This window comes from Nelumbo nucifera, chromosome 6 (genome assembly GCF_055504915.1).
Source record: "Nelumbo nucifera cultivar China Antique chromosome 6, China Antique-T2T, whole genome shotgun sequence".
NCBI lineage: Eukaryota > Viridiplantae > Streptophyta > Magnoliopsida > Proteales > Nelumbonaceae > Nelumbo > Nelumbo nucifera.
In genome coordinates, this window is record NC_142654.1 from 25,563,366 (window position 1) to 25,585,443 (window position 22,078).

At 38.4% G+C, this 22,078-nt stretch overlaps 2 protein-coding genes across 2 annotated transcripts; both read right to left on the reverse strand.

Annotated features, from left to right (window-relative positions):
• Positions 1–9,993: 9,993 nt before the first annotated feature.
• Positions 9,994–12,489, reverse strand: LOC104598654 (trihelix transcription factor GTL2-like). Its single transcript, XM_010260823.3, has 2 exons — positions 11,966–12,489; positions 9,994–11,521 (listed from the first exon to the last, which is right to left on the reverse strand). The coding sequence occupies exons 1-2, from the start codon at positions 12,340–12,342 to the stop codon at positions 10,084–10,086; spliced, it is 1,815 nt and encodes a 604-aa protein (XP_010259125.1). The 5' UTR covers positions 12,343–12,489; the 3' UTR covers positions 9,994–10,083.
• Positions 12,490–20,809: 8,320 nt separating this feature from the next.
• LOC148790687 (metacaspase-9-like) lies at positions 20,810–21,801 on the reverse strand (the record flags this gene model as incomplete). Its single annotated transcript, XM_088890334.1, has 2 exons — positions 20,810–21,034; positions 21,499–21,801. Coding segments are annotated over 2 exons (528 nt in total), but the record flags the coding sequence as incomplete, so codon positions are not given.
• Between the last annotated feature and the right edge of the window lie 277 nt (positions 21,802–22,078).

Sequence of the window (22,078 nt, forward strand, 5' to 3'; positions counted from 1 at the left end):
AGCTCCTTGGTTGAGAGCGAGCTCCCTGTTAAGGGTCCAAGCTCCCTATTTAGAGCGAGCTCCCTACTAGGAGCCCGAGCTCCTTGTTAAGAGCGAGTTCCTTGTTAGGTCCGAGCTCCCTAAGAACCCAAGCTCCCCAAGTCCGAGCTCCCTACTAGGAGCCCGAGCTCCCTGTTTAGAGCAAGCTCCCTATTAAGGGTCCGAGCTCCCTATTAAGAACAAGCTCCCTACTAGGAGTCCGAGCTCCCTATTAAGAGCGAGCCCCCTACTATGAGCCCGAGCTCCCTGTTATGAGCGAGCTCCCTACTGAGAACCCGAGCTCCCTACAAGGAGCCTGAACTATACTGGGCCCCAAGCCTCACAAAGCTGACCCGAGCTGGCCCACGGCAGCTCGGAACACTCCAAACCGAACTCAAGACACCTCGCTCGCCATTCCAACACTTCACTTCCAAAGCACCAGGCCAGCCAAACGTACCCGACACCAAGGACGTCCGTATCCAAGGGCGACACGCCTGACTGATTTGGGATCTGACGCCTGACAGCCGCATTTCAAACGGCTTCCTGCCACCGCCACCTGCAATCGTCGTCACTAGCCGCAGAGACGGCTCCGACAAAAGGAACAGTGGCGGTTCTGTCCGGCCAGAGGAAATGACACCCGAACTGGCAGGAGTTCAGAAGTAATCATGCTCGACCTGATGGAGGCCTGGAAGTGAGTGCGCGAGGTGGTTATAAAAGGCTTCTACCCCCCCAGGAACGAGGTATGCTAACTTTCGCGCTATCTGGTTTATCTTGCCTTTGAAGGATTCTAACTTGAGCTTTGGAGCCCTTACGCCGGGTTCTCCCCGGAGCTTCTCTTCTCCTTCCGTTTCAGGTCCCTATTACTCAGTTCAGAGGCAAAATCATCGACAGCTAAGACCGGCCAGATTGTGCATCATCAGTACCAAAACTTGTTTGACCAAATGGTTCAGTGTATCATTCTATTTATAGTTAAATAAATTTAAATATAAGATATGAATGGACTTTAAGATTAGAAAATAAAAATCTATCGAGGGGCCTCACCTAACGGCTTAAACTTTTAGATTGAACCGTTACTTGAGAAGACAAGCTTTCTAACCCACCCAATAATAAGCACAAGGTACATGAGTGACAAGAGCCTTACCCCTAAAGGACAAACAACAATTATAATTAAGAACTTGGTCTCGGGACTACCTTCTTTATTCACGTCGGATATTTTTCAAATTTCACGTGGAGGTGTTTTTGGAGAAGAATTAGGCTGCAATTCCGACTTATGGGCCTTAATTTTTGTTTCAAATAAAACTTTAGTTTTATCAAAGAAAAAAAAAAGGGTGCAATTCCGACAAGATTTGTTAGAAAATCAATGTCATACTTCCACTCAACATTTGTTTCAATACCTGTTCACATCTGAGGCCCATTGGCCATACCACTAAATGACTGAGGGCTGCCAATCGGCTAGAGTGCCGGGTCCAGTCATACACACCAATAGAATCAAGCTGGCCCAAGCAAGGTTTTAAAAATCGACCTGAATTTGGGCATCGGTTTTTAGGTCAACGATTTAACTATTCAGTTTAAATTAATTGATAGCCTGTTCCAATGAAAAAATAAATAAAAAGTGATCAAAAACTATTGAATAGTTCTCGAGCCAAATAGTCTGACCTTCCAGATCAACTACGGTTCAAAAACATTGGGCCCAAGAACCAGCTCATTTAGCATGTCTTCAGTTGTCTTCAAAGACACTCTGCTCAAAGTACCCATATGATAATCATATACCTAGTATCAGATACATCATATCAGTTTTTTCTTTTTTTTTTGTTTTTTTTTTCAAGTATATACCAGTTTAACCATCAATACACCAAATATAAAGCTACATAAGATTTCAAGATTTCACCTTTTCAAAACAATAATATGTGGGAGATCACCTGTCAAAATGTCAGACTAAAACATAAGAAAAGTAATAGTTCAAAACGCGAATTTTGTGTATAAACAGTACCGATGCTTTTAACCTTAGCAATTAGGTGCCTCAACCACTAAGAATTATGCCCACAAATTTGTTGACATTTAGGGGTGTTAATTGGGCTGAATTTGGTCCAATTCGATTCAGTCTAATGTGAATTCATTATAAATGAATCGGGTTTAATTCAATTTAATAAATATTTTAGATCATTTTGGATCGGTCTAATTTAATGTCTGAACCATCAATTTATTCAAATTCATTTTGATTTATATTGGTTTCAACCCAAACCCAGTCCATTGACACCTTATCGTATATCAATGGTCTAGATATTGGCTCAATCCAATCCAATCCAATCTAACATAAATGTATTACGGACGGACCAGGTTTAATCCAATATGTCTTGTAGATCCATCCAATCCGTCCAAATTGATTTGGATTGGATGAAGTCTAATCCAAAACTGATCCATTAACAGCCTTACTGGCAAAACCCGTATCGTCATTGTATTTGTTGTGGATATTTGTCATTGATTTATTCTTTATGGTATTTCTCATTTATAGTACTGGAATGGCATTCCCCCATTTAAGGGAATGGCCATTCCCTCCCCTCCTTTGAAAATTAAAATCCCATTCCAATCAATTCCAATTTCCATCCCAATTTCCAAATAAGTAAAGGGAATAGAACATTTCAATTATGATTTCAAGGCATTTCAATTCCAATTCCAACTGTGAATCAATTCGACCCTAAAAATAAAACAAATTGCTAAACCTAATTCGACCCAAATTACATCCCTATTTGGAGGATAGACGACTCCACTAGTCCACTCTAAAGAAAGGGAAAACATGGACGAAACCAAGAAATTGGCGAGGAAAAAAGTGCATGGTTCCGGACTCAATGAGAGCACCAGGCAGCGCAAATTTCTCCCAAGTGATTGACAAAACATTTTTTCGTTCAATCGAATTCCCTTACTTTAAGCTCTTCCACTAAGGATGTTGAGCGATTGAGAGTTATAATTGGGCTTCCAAAGAATGATCACAGATGTCTGACCTCGACATACGTAAACAAAGGGCAGCAAATGTGCAACCTGAGTGCGAAGCACAATTATATGCTCCAGTTGCTTTAAGAGAAATTATCGATTGGGCCTGTACACAGAGCGTTATCTGGGTTCCACTCAACGGCCAAACCTGAAATTTTTATTTTTATTTTTCTTCCGTCCTAGTTCAATTTTGGGTTCCAAAAAAGTGCCTCAAGACAGAGCCACAGAACTTGCATATTGGCTTTTGGGGTATGAAGGTGTGGTGTGTTGGGTGTGCTTGTAACATCAGTTGGCCATTTTCAGGACAAAATGAAGTGCGGATGGCCCATTTTCGGGCACTAGGATCAGAAACTATTAAGTATTATTAACCTTAGAACAATGAACAAGGACCCTTTTGGGAGGGCTTCTGTATTTGAGTTGAGCTGCTACACCTACACTGAAACTGTTTATGTTGGGCATCCATGTTTGGGATAAATTATTCAGAGTAGCTTCATATTTTAGTTCTTCAATCGGTGTTCCAAACATTGATGTAGATTTTCTGGATTTTCACTAAACATAACTTATGGGATTTCTGTGTAGGGTGTTACATTGGAATGCTAGAAGCTGCTGCCTGAATGAGTGAATGCCCTCCCAAATTTGGATAATTAACTAAATAAACATAGCCCCATTGCTTAGTATCGCCAGGGCCGTGCCTCCACCCCAGGTTATGAGCTCAATTATTGTTCATCAATAGGCCATCTTTGAAGAGGTTTATACCATTTTGGAGTTCCCAGGCACACCCTTGCAAGAGTGAGTGATGCAGAGGTTAAGTTAACCCAACTCATCAGGGGTTCAAGTAGGGATGTCAGTGAACCGGATTAAATGGTAAATTTGCAGTGAACCAACCTTACTGGGTTAGGGTTGGTTCATTTTAATTGAGTTTTGAGTTGGGTTTGGATTGAGGTGAATCCGTGTTAAGCCTAGTCCATTGACATTGCAGCATTGAAATATTTGTAAGTATACGTTTGGTTGAATGTAGGTGTATTATGCATGGGATGGCGTGGGACAGATTTGGTATTTTGCTTATTTTTATAGTTGAGACGAAAACCCAACCCGTTGACGTTGACAGCCCTATGTTCAACTGGTGATGCTATCTAAAATCTATATTCGATGCCTCAAAATTGGAAACAGAAAACAGAGATCTACTCTCACCAGTGCTTGTACGTATGCCCAACATGTATGGTTGTCATATTGCCAAACCACCTTGAAAAGACAAAAACACCCTTGGCATGGACATGTGTAACAGCAATTGTTACAGTAGATTTCTCGTACCAGTAACCACACTCTGCAAGACTACAAATGTAATCCCACTCCAAAATTCAAAATGCAAGATGCGATGAAACTTGGGCAGGCCCAACCACGGCTTAGAAGGGCCTAACCTAAGCTTCTGCATCAGTTGGGTTCTATCATGGATTTGGTCCTGGGCTTGGGCCGAGGCCAGAATAGTTGGGCAAGAAATTAGGCTGAGTTACGCTTGAGATAAGGCCTCTTGGAAACGAGAAACACGCACATAAGCCACTAAATACACACATACACCATAAACATGTGATAGATGAAAGCATAAGTAAAAACTTAAAATGTGTTTTTCTGACGTGACTATATTAGACCAACCCACGAACTTATGTTTCATACTCTCGCCACAGCAACTCAAAACTTGATCAGGCCCAGCCCAATCCAAGCAGGTTGAAGCCCGGCCCACTAATAGCGTTCAGCATGCTGGAGCTGGTTAATTCAATAACCTTCCCTATACATTTTTATCCAAGTAATTTTGGTTTGTTATCACTTGGTTGTTTGAATGTAGATAGAAGTTAGTAATCGAAAGAAGGAAAAACACAAGGGTTGATTGGTAATGTCAACCCTGTGTGTGGCAGAAAAGAGATTTTTTTAGGCTGCATTTAAGAATAGTGCAAATACAAATATGTATAGTAAAAATATAAGGTTTAGAAATATAAATATATTCGATGTAAGATCTTATATCAAATATTTTTAACCCTTGTATTTATACTGTGGAAAATCTTTGTGGGAGGGATAGCCCGAATAATGTCAGGCCTTCAGGGCCTGTCTGAGAGGGTTGAAGCTTTGACTGAGCTACTTTCGCTGAACTGCTTTGAAGGAGCTAGTAAAAGCCAGAGGCCACTCTGAAAGCCCTCTCAAACACGCACGTAGGCCACATTTGGGACGGTTTCTGCATTTTGGATGAGTTGCATTAACTAAGTCACTTTGGTTGAGTACTCATGTCTCGGATGAAGCTACTCATAATGTCTATTTGGAACCGTTGCTGTTGTTCTAGAAAACAGCCTCATGTAAGAAAAAATGTTGTTGCAGAAAACATCCATCTATTTAGAATCATTTTTTCATTGAAAATGGTATTCTAAGTTATGTTTTAGAAATCGGAAAGGTATGGCTTGAAGTAACGTCAAATTTGGCGTTTCCTACAGCTCGTTGCTGTCAACAATGTAGTGATATGGCAGTGGATAATGGGTAGAAGTGTAGAAAACGTTTTCTGAAACATTGGTATTAAACATAAAAAATTGTTGTTGCTCCAGGAAACGTCATATCCGGCAGTAATAATTCCAAACAAAAAAAGATAAGAAAACAGTACTCCAAACCACACATCAGCAACACCCTTTTTTCAGAAAACGGTATTGCAACTGCAGCGTCGATGCCAAACATATACATAATATCTTTGTATTACAATTACATTCTGACATTCGGAACATTCATATTGGTTTTCCGGATTTCCACCAAACACAGCTTCAGACTTCAGAGGTTTCCATACGAGGATTGAGGCCCAACTAAGAACGCTAAAAGTTGCATCCTCTCCTAAACAGGCACGATCAATTCCCTAGTCTTTTAAAACAAAGATTTCGTTACTCGGTCTATTTTTTTTCTTAAATTAAAGATTGCCCCAAAACTGGCTTACACTAACGAGGTTTTTGGCAAGAGTTTGTTTGAGGAGTAGAGAGTGGATAGAAAGGTTTAAAATGCCAATTAATGAAATTTTGGTTTCAAATAGGTGAAAAGAACATGAGATATGGGATATATCATAAATCATCTGAAAAAATATTTCTCATTTTAGATAGCATTTTAGCTCAAATATTTTGGATTTATTGGTGCTATTTTATACCTATAAATTTTCCAAAGGTCCAAATTTGCTAGAAGATGCTATTTATTTTGATGAGGGAAAATAAAAGGGTGACAAATTCTCACCAATATTTCAAAAGAAGAAAAAAAAGCCCGGAAGGGATGTTTTAATAGTTTAATACTTTGAACAGTGCGCTTTTCTTTTTTTTTTTTTCCAAGATTCCAAAGAAGGGTTCATTTCTATGTTATTTAATTTATTAAAAAATCTTAAAACCTCTTAAAATAGGCATATAGGTAATAGGTTTAAAGATACGATAGCCTTTGACCAAAACACAGCTATCTTGTTTTACATTTGGTAATAAATTATTGGGTGACCTGGTTCAACCAGCGCTACCTTATCAGAGGGATCTTCTAATTTGTAAATAACTACTACTGTTAGGTTTTATTCGCTTTTTGGGAAGTTATTTATCCGAGTAAGTATATTTATCTACGCTCTTTTATTTTTGAAGTAAATAGCATAATAATCCTTTTAATTGTAAAAATTCATTATTAAAAGGAGTAATTTGTTCCATCTAAGTATCGGCAATTTCCCCCTCAGATGAAAAAATTATCTACTCACATATGAGATGGATATCACATATCGAGGGAAAAAAATATTTTCATAAATCTAAAAAATAAAATCCGAATATCTTAATCAATGAAAAATAAAATCCCATTGACGAACTTTCCCTTCTCAGAATCCAAAAAATTAATCAACCCTTACAGCTATCAAATCAACTTACCAAAAAAATGATGTAAAAAATAGTTAATAAGTAATGAGAGAAGAAGCTTCACTAATTGCCTTGGCTTGAGGCATCTCTTCCGCACTCCCTTGTACAAGGCTCGGAAGGAAAGGGGAAACTGACGTGGTAGCTGGTAGGTCGATGTTTACAAAGACATACTTTCCGTCTGGTTGCTATCATCGCTCATCACTCCCCAAGTGTTTCGAAATCTGAAGGAATCGGTGTAATGCCTCAAACTGAGAGGGTGAAGCTTTCATTTTCCACATTAAATATTTCATGTGCGCTTTGTCCATACAATGTACTCACGTTTCCGTGCTATATTTAGGTTCTGTTTGTTTGCATTACTTCAATCATTTATATCAATACAAATGCACGGAATGAAAATCAGAAGATGGCAAATTCTGGTTCACTATTTTAATTTAGGTTTTACTTTATGTTATTTTAAGTTTTATTTTACTTCATTGACACCATAAACATACAAAAATAAAGTAAAATCATATCAACTCATTTTCACTCCCGTACTGCTTGCTAAAGCACAATTAGTGATCACATTTACAGGGCAACTAAACCTTATAAATATAATTAAAGAAAGAGTAAAGGAACCAAATGTGTATAGACCCGAACTAGAAGGTGGCATGACCTGACCTGACCCCAAGTGAATTTTTTTTTTTGGTACTAAAACCCAAGTGACCAATTGACCATTGACTCATCTAACGCGTGGATCAACCCTAACCGGAATATTTAGGTTAGGGTCTAGTCTTTGCAGGTTTAGTAGTGGATTAAGGTCCTTCGTAAATGGTGATGATCTTTGCTTTATTCCTTTTTAGTCTCATTTTGTTTGGGCTAAGCCGGTTCTCAATCAAGCCTACATGTAACGACAGGCCTATTCCAGTCCTTTTTTTTTTGTTTTTTGTTTTTTATTTTTTTAAACTCCAAAGTCCCATAGCACAAACAAAAAATAGGGGTGCTCATGAAACCCCCCCCCCCCCCTCCCAAAAAAAAAAAAAAAAAAAATTGAACCGAACTGAGAAAATTGAACCACAAAATCTGGTTAATGGAACTGAAAAAATTGAACCACAAAATCCGGTTAACGGAACCCATTCTATTTAAGTGTTAACGTTTTTCCCTTCACTCTTTGTCTTCGGCTCTTTTCACTTCCCAGCCAAAATAGTGAAAACACAAACTGAGAAACCCTAGAGACTTCATATCCGTTCGGTCACAAATTTCAATTGTCCTCATCAATCATCACCTCTATCTTCGTACTCCGTTCTCCAACCTTATTCCTCCTCAGTCCTCCCCAACTGAGAAGAGCTTTCACAACTTATAGTTTTCATTAGTTAACCACATATTTTGATATACCAGTTCGGTTTCAAACATACACTCCAACGGTTGGATTAAATTTTGGCCCAGCATGACCAAGTCTTAATTGGGCCCATTAATGGATCTTATTCCCTTTGCACCAGATCGGCCGATCCCTCCCTAACTTTTCTCTCAACCAAGGTCCAACCAAAGAATTGTTCAGTCAAACAAATTGTACGGCCACACTAAGCCAAAAAGGAACCTAAGCTCTTGGGCTGCCTCATCTTATTGCGACAAGCCCACATTTGTCTACTTACTCGATCTATATCATTTAAACTACAAAGCTCACTAGTAGACAACCATAAGGGCCCACAACGAATCCGGACCATGTGAAAGATTTCCATGTCTTTTAGCTAAAGCGGGTCCCATTGTCATGGGAAACCGCTCATCGTTATGTATGAGGCCCCTTATTGTTTTATCTTTTTATTTTTATTTATTTTTTTAGTGATTAGGTTTTTAAAGAGGTTGTAAGGTTTTTAGGCCTCGTTCGTTGAATGATAAGTTATTTATTTGGGTAAATATAATTATTTGGACAATTACTTTTTAAGAAATATATGTTCGGATAAATGCATTTAGGACTTACAAGTTTTTTTTTTTCCAAGTAAAGTAATACAAAAAAAAAAAAAATCAATCATGTGTTAACGAATTTCAGAGCAGAGCAGATGGGAAATTGATTTACACAAGTCTATATATTTACCTTCGAAAATCATTTCTTTTCTATGAAATGCACTTATACCAAATCACAAGCCTCTCTATAGGGTTTCTTGTTGGGTATTATCCATACCTTTTGAAAATAAATTTTATTGTTTAATTGTTTTACCAATTAAAATACAAAACAATAAGATTTTGATACCTTTCATTTCAGCAATTTCAGCCATTGTCAAATAGCCCCTATGTCATTGTTTGGATAAAATTTTTATTTTTTGTATTAACTAAAGCGCATTAGCACAACAATAAATCCGTGTTGGAATTCTGCTTTCCCTACCCAAGCACAGCTAAGGAATAAGAATAAATAGTTTCTAGAAACTCATCCAAATTCCAAACGACCCCAATGTAAGCAGAGGGGGAGGGGGCCGGATGGGGGGTTGGCAGGGTTTGTCATGTTGTGGGTGGGTCACCATCAATCCATATCAGGATTTCATCGAGATTTCTATTGGTCCCCACGCATGATTTAAGTTGGGCCCCACCCGCTTACCTCAAAAGAAAGATTGAAACCGACGCAAGACAACTGACGTTGTGATGGATGTGATTACTTAATCACATTGACTTCCGAGCTTTGGCCTACGAATGCATTATCCATCTAAGAAGCTCTGGATCACCCTAGTCCTCTCTCGAGAGCAAAAAGTTAAATTCTCCCCATAACGTAACGTATTCACATTCTTCACACACATAATTTGAATCCTTGACTTTGAGCACTGTACCAATGTGTTTGGACCGTCTAATTTCTGAGAGATGAGACGAAACAAACGTCTGTTTAGGTTTTGGAAATATCTAGCATCCACCATACACGTCCCTACCTCTCTGTTAACACTGTCATGTGATGGACCCCACCTCTTCAACAGAAAATCAGTGGCTCTTGTCGCAGTATATGTGCGTATATGAACGAACACGCCTCTCTGATATTTCAATTTTCAAAAATGTCGGTGCTATTTTTTTTAGCTCCTTTTACTATATTTAAATAAATCCATAAAATTAACAAAAAAAAAAAAAATTGACACTGAAATTTCAGAATAAAACAAATGAAAATGAGAATATACCACTTTATTAATAAAGGGTAATTGAAATAGCTTAAGAAAAGAAAAGAAAAGCTTAATTAGTATTCAAAATCTAAGGCGGGTACTTGACCCAAGTTCTTCTTACCTTCGTCAACATGCATAATTGCTTCACTAAAACCACACTTAGAGGATCCGAAGCGGGTTTCCGGGGACTCCAAGCGGTTTTCTGGCGAACTGGAATGGTTTTCAGGTGCTTCAGAGGGTACAGAGAGTGTGCCTTGACTGTACAAACTGCTCAATTGATGGAAGTAAGGACAAGTTTTGGAGTCAAGAGACCTCTTCTTGTTTGCATCCTTGGTTTTCCTGAAGTACTTGTTTATGTTCTCCCATTTCTCTTTGCATTTCTTTGCACTTCTCCTGTAACCCAGCTCCAACATTCCTTGTGAGATTCTCTCCCATATAGGAACTTTGTTTCCATCCTTATCTTCGGTGCTGTTGTAGAGGTTGCACCTCAGGTTTATCAGTGAGTTCACTTCATCTCTTGGCCATCTCTTGCCATGGTCTTCTCTGTCGCTGGATGTAGAATTAGGGTTTTGAGGGGGCAGAACTGCAGTCGATGATGAAGTGGGTAGTAGTACTGTGTTGTTTTGCGCAGTACGGGAGTTAGGGTTTTGGGGAGCCATGGCTGGAGTTGAAGAAGTGGGTACTATTGGATTGGCCTGATGAGAAGTAGTTGGATCAGAGTTCTGGGGTTCTGATGGGGCTTCAGAAGACGAGGTTGGTGGGTTTGGGTTAGCAGATGAACTGGGTTCTTTAAGGTTAAACTGGGAGAACGTATCGGATAAAGAAGTAGGCTTCTGTGCTGGGCTTGAAGACGGTGAAGTGAGTCGATTCTGCTTATTGTTTGTTGTCTGAAGGAGATCTTCGTTTTGCACCGAGAAACCAAGGTTCTGAGATGGACCAATTGATGTTAAATTCTGCAGGAGTTCAATGATGGTAGCTTCTCTATCGCGTGCAACCTCTTGCTCGTGTTGCCTAGTTTCGATCTCCCTGTTAATCCTGATCATTTCTTGCTTCCTCCAAGCTTCTTCTCTTGCAAACCTTTCCTCCTCTCTTCTTTCCATATCTTGGAGGAGCTTATTCTGCAACTCTTCTTGCTGGGCCATGATCTTGTTCACAATCTCTTCACAGAAATTCTTCATCAATTCGAGCTTGTGATGCCTCTTTCTCTTCTTCACTTTTGATTTCTTGACCACGTATTTATTCTCAACAGGTGGGTTCACCAAGCTCTCGTTTCCTGAATTGTCTTCCAAATTCAGTGTCACCTTGCCCCCACCTTCATTAGTTATTTCCACCTGCTTTTCGGCCGAGGTCTTAGGGTTTTCACCTTCATAGACGGCTTCAAGTTCACTGAAAGACCTGTAATTCTTAGTGTAACTGTTGTTGTTGTTGCTGCTGCCGCAGAACCTGCTCATCTCTTCAAATTTCTCCTTGCATTTGTCAGGGCTCCTTCTGAACCCAACCTCTGCAAGCTTCCTGATATACCCCAAAAAAATGCACAGAAACCAATAACACATGTGGATGAGCTGAAGCTATTTTTCTTTTTAAATTTGTTATATAGCAAGTACGAAGAACTAAATTATTTCAACTGCTTGAAATTGAATGGTAGCTTCGGGTAGCTAGCTACTAATATTCATCATTCAGTTCTGAAGAGAAAGGAAAAACAGACAAAAAAAAGAACCCTAAATAAAGAGTGTATTTATGTATCATCAGCTTTAACAAACTTCCTGCGTCTTCCGCAGTTGAAGCGATTACGATTTTTGGCAGTTAAAGGGTGTTTATCCAAAGATTAAGAATAAAAAAAACTTCAATATTATCTCAGTTTTGAAAACAGTGGCGGAATTTGAAGTGGAGGCATTAAATACACAGAATCATAACAGTTTAAACTAGAAGGAATCATGGGAATAATAAGATACATACCTGGAAACATGTTCCCAAATGAAATCAGAAAACCCAGTTTCTATGGTAGATCTGGCTCTCAAGAGTGCAAGTATTTCCTCTTCCCTCCATGGATCTACCAGTTCGGAAGTGGATTTGAGTCCTGGGAGCTCCATACTTGAAGTCATCTCCCTCTCTTCTTCTTGCTCTTCATTTTGGACCGACGAGGAGTGTCGGTGCAATTGGTGAAGAAGTAGGGAGTGAGACTGGAATAATTGGTGATTTGGGGGGGAGGGATCCAGGCCGGAGAAGTAAGGAGGAGGGGAGACATGGAGAGGTAGAGTGAGTGGAAGAGGGAGTGTGAGAGCTGCTCTTGAGGATATGAGTTCGTGGAACTGGTCTGGCACTCCATTAAACATATTTGAGATCTCTCATTACCACTCTTTTGCTCACTGTAAATGAAAATCTTCAGCAATGAACCCAACAAAAAGCGATCTCTCTCTCTCTCTCTCCAAAGACTTTGTCTCATACCACCGAAATTAATATAAAAAATTGTTTAGAATCCTATGCAGTAGCTGACGCTGATGATCAGATGATGAGGCAAACGGATACTCAGCACACGTGACTACAGGCAGGGACCAGGGTCCACCGTTTTGAGAGAGCGAGCTGCGAGCTGTGGGAGAGAGAGAGAGAGAGGTCAGAGGTCCCATCTCATCACCCGGATGAGGAATAGTGCCAGTGGCCCAGTGTCCGTCTGGTGTTGACACGGATTCTGTCAATCCCACAACAACTTTTTTTATGTGTACCATGCGTAAATCAGCAGGACCCATCACGAAGATGCAAACTTGTCGACACAATATCTGTGACAAATGTCAGATGATTGCAAACTATCACCTCTCGTCTTCTATACTATTTTTGTTCTTCTTAATCTATATTATTGAATGAAGTAGAAACACCAAATATTATAGAGTTGATGTCGTTTTAATATTAATTTTAAACCAAACATACCCTAAGAACCTTATGGCTCTGCCTTTCCTCAAGGGGGGGAGGGGAGCATTAAAGAATTTGGTATATGGAAAAGGCTTTTATAAGTAGAAATGTATGATTTACATGAAATAGAAAATTGTTATAAAAAATATTTATGAATAAAATTGATTATTTTATTATTAAATAGGATATGATGTATGGTGAGAAAAATCATTAATAAATTGGGGCTTTCCCACCATTTTTCATTGCTCAGTTAAACAGCAGAGAACAAGAAAAGTTGAGGGAAAGTTCTTAAAAGAAATTTCACAAAATTCGTTAAGAACAACCTCAACTCCCCCAACTTTTTGTTTCTCTTTTACTTTCTTCAAACCAAAAATGGCTTTAGGTATTTGAATGTTGATTTATTGCATTGGCATTTATTAGAATCCTACGCCAGCAAAAGTTAAGTTGGGGATACGTTTGACTATTCTGTCATGTAGACAACAAGTCGTTCAAATGATGCACTTTTCTAATTAAAATTAGAATCCCAAAGATAAGCGTCACTTGTGGCATAATTAGTGTAGGTAGCCTTTCACTTAGGCTGCATTTGTAATCAGTGAATATATTGATTAAGTTTTACACTAAATGAGAAAGTGATTGTTGTTTTTTTTTTTAAATAGTGATGGGTGGAAGAGTATAAAGTTTTATCGATAAAATTGATGTAATTTTTATATCGATTATTGATGTAAAACTTTAGATCTTACATCGATTATCGATGTAAAATTACACTCCATCCAAATGCACGTTGATAATAATTACACCCTCTTTCCAAACGTATACAAAATCGAACCAATGTAAATTTTACATCGGTTCTTGATTTACATTGTATCCAAATGCAGCCTTAGGGGTGTTCATTATACGGTTCAAACTGTAAAATCAAATCGAATAAAACTGAATTTATCGTTTGATTCGGTCTAAATTTATAATGGTTTGATTCGGTTTCATGAATTTAGAAAATACGGTTTATGGTCTACGGTTTGGTTCATTAAATTTTATGAACTAAACCAAACCGTAAATCGTATTAATATAAATATATAATAATATATATCGAATAATATAATTTAATATATTGATATCAAATTTCAATTTTTAATTTGTACTTATGACTTTCTCTCTCCTCTTTTCGATACCTAGCCAACTAACCTTTTGTTTCCCTTTTGGTTTTCTTCTTAGAGAGAGAGAACACCGAACGCCTAACGGAGAAAGTGAAGTTTTCTTCTCAGAGAATGCCGAGTCGCCGATGATTTAGTGGTGTTGGCTTGCCGCTGCCGCAGGTTTAGTGTCGCTGGTCATACTTTCGTTGTCCGGCTTTGCAGTAAATGTTCTCTCTCTCTCACTCCACCACTGTCGTTGCTTCCATCTCCCTCTCATGATGTTATCTCTCTTCCAACCTTAACAAAACACCCTAACCAAGGAGGCCAAGAAACCGACTTCCTCTGTTCAACTGACAAACCCTATCCACCCTAGTCCAGCGATTTTGGCTGGCTGCTACAATCTCTTTATCATATTCCCATCTCCTCTTTAGTCTATTCTATTATTTGAAAAAGAAAAACCCTAATGGCCTACCCTTTATCTCTTCTATCAACTATGAGCACCCAAGAGCATAACTGGAACTCTAGAAATACAAGAACAAAATTCGAATTTGGGCTTGGGAGAAAGGTAAAACATTAAAGAATTTTAGAATTTTGGACAAAAAAATTTAGGATTTATTTATTTGTTAATTATATGTTTATAAATATAAGCATGTATTTAGCATTAGAATGCAGATGCTTTATATGAGAATGTTTATATTAATATTCAGATTTATTTAACTGATTATTTTACATTGTTCTTAAGTTTTTTGGTTTTGTTATGCATTGTATGTATTTAATTTTTCAACAATAAACTGATTTGTTTTTATTTCAATTTTATTAACAGATTTATAGATAAAATATATTCTATTGTTCTTTGTTCAAATGTTCCTATTTTCAAAATTGTTTAGAACATAATTGTTAATATACTTCACTAGTTCCCAAACCGTATTAAAACCGCACCAAACCTTAATAAAACTGTTTGATTTGATTTGGTTTTTATGCCAAAACGGTTTGGTTTGGTCTGATAATTTCCCAAACTGTAATTTACTAGTTTGGGCTGACAATTTCTCCAAGCCGGACCGTGAACAACCCTACTTTCACCCATTTAGGTATTACATTTTCACTAAATGTGAACTTGTTGTGTTTCTTTCCACATAACACTTAAAACAATGTCTAAGGCAATGAATTTGAAAAATACCAATTTGATTCGGTTTAATTCATGACTCACTTGGCATGATTAGTAATTAAAAATAATTTGAAGGGAAAAATGGGTAAAAAATAATAAATTTTTAAAATTTAACAAACATAAAAACATTGTGAATAGGAGTCCCATACCCACATGGGGACCTAATACACCCAACAGACCCGAGACCTCTCTCTCCACACATTTGTTACCCTCACTATTGGAATTCCAAAGTAGACTAATTAGAAGGGGTGGATTCGAGCCGAGCTGAGCCAAATCATATGAGGCTCGAGCTCGGCTCGCCAAGGTTGTATAAGGCTCGAGCTAGAACATTGAGCTCGAGCTTGACTCGAGTCAAAAACTCATAAGCTCAATCTTAGCTTGGCTCAGCTCGTCTTGAGCTTGATTTGAGGAAAAATATTTTATAAAATTAAAAATATTTTTATTTGACATTTAAAAAATAAGAATTATAATAATTAAAAATTATAATATTTTTATTATATATATATATATATATATATATATATATATATATATATATATATATATATATATATTCGTACTCGGCTCACTTATTAATCGAGCATGTAAATTGGACTCGAACTCGGCTCGAAGCTCGGTTAAAACCAAGTCGAGCCGAACCTTCCACGAGCCAAGCTCAAACTACTCGTGAAAAGCTTGGCTCGTTACAATAACATGATCCTTCCTTTGTAGGGAACCCCTCCGATGGTTTAGTCAGTTCCTTTTCTTCTCTTCTTTTTCCTCCCATTCGGTTCACGATGCCACCATTTTCCTCAAACTTTCATCATTAGACCATAAGTATCAAATCCACTAGCTTACTGTTAGACAATGTATGCCCTTAGCTCCAATCAGAATGATGTACATTATGATATTTAATGTAAATGAATAAAGTACATATTTGATTCATGTTATTATGGTGTGTTTCTGTGTAATACCCTTAAACTGGACACATACGAGACTCGTGTTAGTTTAGAATCTTCACAGCCGTTGGATAGATCTGGGGAGATTTATCCTGCCAAGGCTGACACTGATGTGCCGCAGAGTTGGTTGGGGTGACTTGTCTCAGTTTCCAAGGTGAGACCTGAGGTACATGTAGTGTGGGTTTTCTTGAAACCCTGAACCGGACCAGAATTTCAGTATTGCCTTGGACCTTAGAGATAGATGGGCAAAACTGGAATGTTACACCTGATCCCTACACTCGATTATGATACTACACCAGGTGTCGGATTGGGTTGTCTTTGATATGCCAATTAGTGAGATCCTTAGAGGGGGTCAAAACTTAGGTATGTTGGGACATTCCGAGAATTCATCTGAGTGGGTGATCATAGTGGCAGGATCACCCCCTTTGTCGGACAAAGTGAATGATCGGGGACGCACTCTCTTTGATGGAACCTAAATTGTCGGCAGTTGATTTCAACCGTTGAAATTTATTTTGCAAAATATATTTATATAAAGATATATATATATATATATATATATATATATATATATATATTATGGTTTCAAAATGTTTGCAAAAGGTTTTAATTCCCGGGATCCATGTGAGTAGAGAGTGCAACACCGTACCTTGCACCCAAGGGAGAGGTCCTCTCTTGTCGGGCAGTGTTTGATCATTATGGGCAGAGAGGTTAAGTGTAAGACCATTGAGAGTAATACCTGATGGCCTAATTTTGCATCTACCCACAATCCTTGGGTTTTTGTAAGATGGCTTGACCCAATGACCATTTAGTGTAAATGTTGGGCCCATTAAGAGCCCATGGTGATGGACTCAGGGATTCACTGTTTCCTACAGTGAATTCAGGCAAGCCTTGTAACAGAGGCTGGGCTGAACCCATGTGGCTGATGTGTAGATCAATGTTTGGGTCCCACGCCATACAAGGATAGCCAACTGGGCAGCAGTTAGGAGGTTAAGTGAGCACATAGACTTAATGAGCCTAAAGCCCAATTCGAATTGGCTTAATAAGATTAATTAATTAGGGGCGTTCTGGGATTTAGATCAACATATAGGATAAGGGATTATCCCTATCCACTCAGAGAGTCCAGATCCAAATAAAGATTTGGATCAGGAAACTCCTAATTTGATTAGTAAGGCTGATATTTTTCTGCAAATAAGATAAGGGATTATCCTTATCTCTTAAAGAGAGTCCACATTCAAATACAAGATTTGGATTAGGAAACTCTTAGTGGGATTAGGAGATTCTCTCTTTAAAGGCTATAAATAGAAAAGCAGGGCGAACCTTTAGATCATCTCACAGACTATTGAATTACAGAGAGAGACAACACAGTTTGACTACACTATCTTCTTCTCTCATGCTCTTGCCGCCCAACCAGTTCGATCTCCACCAGTGGGAGTGATCAAGAAAGGTTTTTGATATTACCTTTTGGTAGAAAAGGTAATCTGAAGTCGTGCTCACCAGCCATCCATTACATTTTTGCTGAAGAGTCATCCTGCTGATTCTGCTCCACCTCACATTATGTCATCTTCAGTGGGAACAGCATTTGGTTTTCTCCTTGGGCGTGAACACCTTCGTTGGGAGTTACTGTTACTCCGTATCAGGTATATCCCTCTCCTACCTTTTGGTTTTAGATCTGGTCCGGTTTGGTTTGAAGATTGATCATTGAAATTGCAATTTTCTAAAATAGGGAATGTGATTCCTACATGGGAGAGAAATTTTTGAAATTTCGCCCAACCTTCCTGCAGGGTTCGACCATCCATATGATGGATCTCTCATCCCTTCACTTACACAGTGTAATTGAAAAAATCGGCAAAAAAATACAAATCCTAATTAAAAAAGCAATTAAAATTATGGCATATATTGCTTACACATATTTTGTGTTGTAAATATAATATAGAGAAAATACTTATTTTCCTTGAATAGAGGGATCTATTACACGATCCTTTCTCTATTAGGGCTTGTTTGGATAGTATTATAGAATTTAGATTCTAGTGAGAATCCAAAGTGCTTGGTTCAAATTCTATACAAGTTTTTAAAAATCTAAAAATTGGTTATTCCACATTTCCAGTCACACAATCCAAAGTGAAATGTACTAAAATTTCAACATTTTGTTTTCCAAAAAATACAATAGTATATTTGAGTATATTAATGTCCAAAATAAATACCACTAAAAGTTGTTAACACCCATTAAAAAACCAAAAATCTGTCAAGTGGAATCTTGCCTTCTTTTTTGAAATATCCTAAAGTTTCTAAATATTGCAAATTTTTCAATAAAATCATGCCAAAGTAGCTTAAAAAATTGGAATTTCGACCAAAACAAAGTTTTGTAAAATAGGTTAACATTTGGTGAGGCTTCAAAACTAAAGTATTCTGAATGGTGAGAATCTCAACTATTAATTAATTAACATCTAACGTGGTGGAATTTTACGATGTTCTATTTAAAATAGGGGTGCAAGTCGGGTTGGCCCGAGTTAACTGTTTATATTGTTTTGGGTTCGGGTTTCAGGTTTGGCTTATTGAAATTTTGACAAAATCCCAATCCTAACCTGGAAAAGTTGTACCCCTAATTTAAAACCTAATCACATATTACTTCAAAGCAATGTTCAAAGTGTGAGAAGCACAATGTGATTAAAAAGACAATTTTAAGAAACATATCGTATTACACTTTGGATATATATGAATACATGAAAAATCAAAATATATATGAATATTCTAAGAAATTAGAATAAATCTTAAGAATATATTGATGATAAGAAATATAAGTTTTATATGAATATAAATAAGTTATTTATACACAAAAAATGCTTTAATAGGTTATATAAAATGAGACATCAGGATATAATTAGTAACCATTGAAAAATTATGTAAAAAATATAATTTGTGTTAATATTTATTATTATGTAAATTTTAAAAATTAATTTTACCATTTATTGGCAAACATTCACCAAGAAGAGAATATTTAATGTAGAACTAAAATGCATATATTTTTTTTTCAAAAAAAATGCACAAGCAATTGGAATATTGTGTGATGGTGGACTTAATTATGACCATTATTATCCAATGGCCAAGATTCAAATTTTCCAACATCTTTAAAATTTTTATACCAAAAATTAAAAATTAAAAGCTATTTATACATTGCGAAAATTTGAACATTGATTCAAAATTAGCCTGATCAAATCTAATATTAAAGCTGATACAAATGCTTTTACATTTTTGTTGCAATTTACATAAAAACAAAATAAATTATAACAAAATAGAGATTTCAGATAAAAAAATTATAGTTAGGGAGAAACAAATTATGCATTACTTGGAATTGGAATACTATGGGCTTTCTTTCTTTCTGTTTTTTAGGTGGGGGGAATACTATGGGCAATTAAAGCCAAAATATCTTTAGTAGACGAGAGACAAGTATCAAATATTTTGCGGTGTTGACTGTTGACGAATCATGTGTTAATCCTAAGTTTGCCGGTGAAAATGTGAGAAGGTGGTGAGACTCAATCATCCCAACTCCTTGACTCTTTTTTGGTCCCCCACCTTAATGAGCAGTTGACTGTGACATTCATGTGGCCGGGCACACATAGTGGATTATACTGCAACTTAATTCTGGACCCCCATCAGGGAAATGAACAAAACAGGCATGCAGATTTTGATCAACAGTTGTGATTAATTCTCTAATGTGATGTGATGATGATGAATAGATATAAGTGAATGAAAAACCTAGATTGAACTTCAAGCATATCTTCTCTCTCTCTCGCTGTATTGAATTGAAGTTTGTCGTGGTGGGATAAAAGACACAAGTCAATCAACATCGGTCGGGTCGAGTGTTGAGTGTGGATTCTTGAACAATTCCAATACATCGCAACCTCGCTTCATACCAAACGACAAGGGGTGAGGGGGTGTGAAGGGAAACCCCCAAACTTGACCCTTGAGGTTCTGTAAACGACCTTTCTGTTTCTGAAATTTACGGAGGCAAGTCCCTGGCTAAGACCGGCAGACACGGACAGTGCATGTGCCACGACCACCGATGCCACATTATTCATATAACTGAATGGACTGGACCAGTGTTTGCTTGGACCTTGGAGCGGCAGCAGAGCCAGCAGTCAGCCAGTCAGCGACATGCCGTCAGATATGCTTTCGGTGCCAGCACCTTGTTTCTTGTTTCACAACCCCCCCACCCCCCACGCCAAATGGCTACTCACCTAGGCATGTCAGTGCCTCGGCTTAACTGGTAAAAACTTGCGCTGACCCAATCCTATCGGGTTAGATCGGGTCCACCTCAACTGGGTTTCGTATTTGGGTTGAGTTGAACCTCTGTCAGGTCACTTGGGTTTTGGGTTGAGCCAAAACCCGACCCCTTGATAGGGGTGTTAATTAGCCGATCCAATATGAGTCCATTACAGATGGACCAGGTCCAATCCAATCCGATAAATACTTTGGATCATTTTGGATTGATCCAATTCAATGTTTAAGACAGTTTAAATTGGTTTTAATTTAGATTTATTCCAATACTAACGTGCTCCATTGATAGAGTTCGGCTTCAGTCCAGGCACCCTCAGTCAGGACACCGTTTGCGCAATTGGAGGATACGCCGTAAGCGGTTGATGCATGCGAGGGATGCTTCACGCCGTTAAAGCAAAATCCATTTTTCAAGTACCTTCCTCTCCCTTGAGTGTTGCAGGGGAGTGACTCGTTCTCCTCCCTCTCCCTCCCCCCATTGACCCGGCGGTGACAAACAACCATCACCGGCGAATGGATCAACCTTAGGGAGAGGTTGCTGCTTGATGCCTTGCTCCCTCAAAACAGCTCTCGCCATGGTCACCAGCTCTCTGTTACTAAGTCTAGTCTCATGCTCCTTCAGCACCATTACGGATGGCAAAATCCCTCGTAAAACTAGGGCCCTGCCCCGAAAGGGGCGGGTTTTCCCTGACCCTAAACAAGGACGGGGCGGGTATGGGTTTTGTATATAATTCCCCAAACCCGCCCCGAACCCAAAGGTAAATTAGTAAAATATCTCTAAGTTTAATATTGATATTTAAAATATCTCTAAATTTTCCCTAAATTCTTAAAATCCTAGGATCCCATAATTTAATTTTTGAATTACCCCTAAAGTATTATAATTCAATTCTAAAATACCCCTTAAGTAATTGTCTTGGAGCGGGAAAAATTCAGGGATTCCCCATCCCCGATGGGGAGTGGATGCCCGGGGGTGCCCCGCCCCATACGCCCCATACGCCTTGTCTCCATCGTCAATCAGATACTCAGATTCATGTCCACAGATGTCTTGTTCGCCTCGCAACCACTGAGAAGAATGCCTACATCTGGGTGCAAAGACTCCACCTGATTGCTTTGAAGCTTTTGTAAGTGGAACTTGATGCTTGCGTCGCCGCCAAAGACTTGGCACAGGTGGGTGCTGACGTCTAGTGAGTCGATGCTAGTCAGTGAAGTCAGGTGCTGCAAGATTGAGTCCAGAGGGATGGTCTTGGTGCGATGGGCTGGCAATGCGCCACTGGCAACAAAAGGCCCAATTTGCTCTTTCTCCTTGTCGATGAGGCCACCGCTGTCGCAGGAGTCTGAGATGATGGTGAAGCTTTCTCCCTTTGGCAAACGATTCACAAGGTGTCAGAAATTGACATCTATTGATTACCTCCGTTGGTGATGGTTTTAACCTAAATAATAGAGAGAGAGAGAGAGAGAGGTGCAAGTAGTGGGAAAACCTTTCATGATCTTATGAGAAGAGAACATGAAAAGACAAACTAAGAACCCTAGAATAGGAGTTCGGCTTCAGTCTAGGCACCCTCAGTCAGTTCATTACCGCCACCGGTGATGGTTGTTTGTTGCTGACGGTAATGGATGTTAAGCCACTGCTGAGTGGATGGGGAAGAGAGAGAGGATAAGA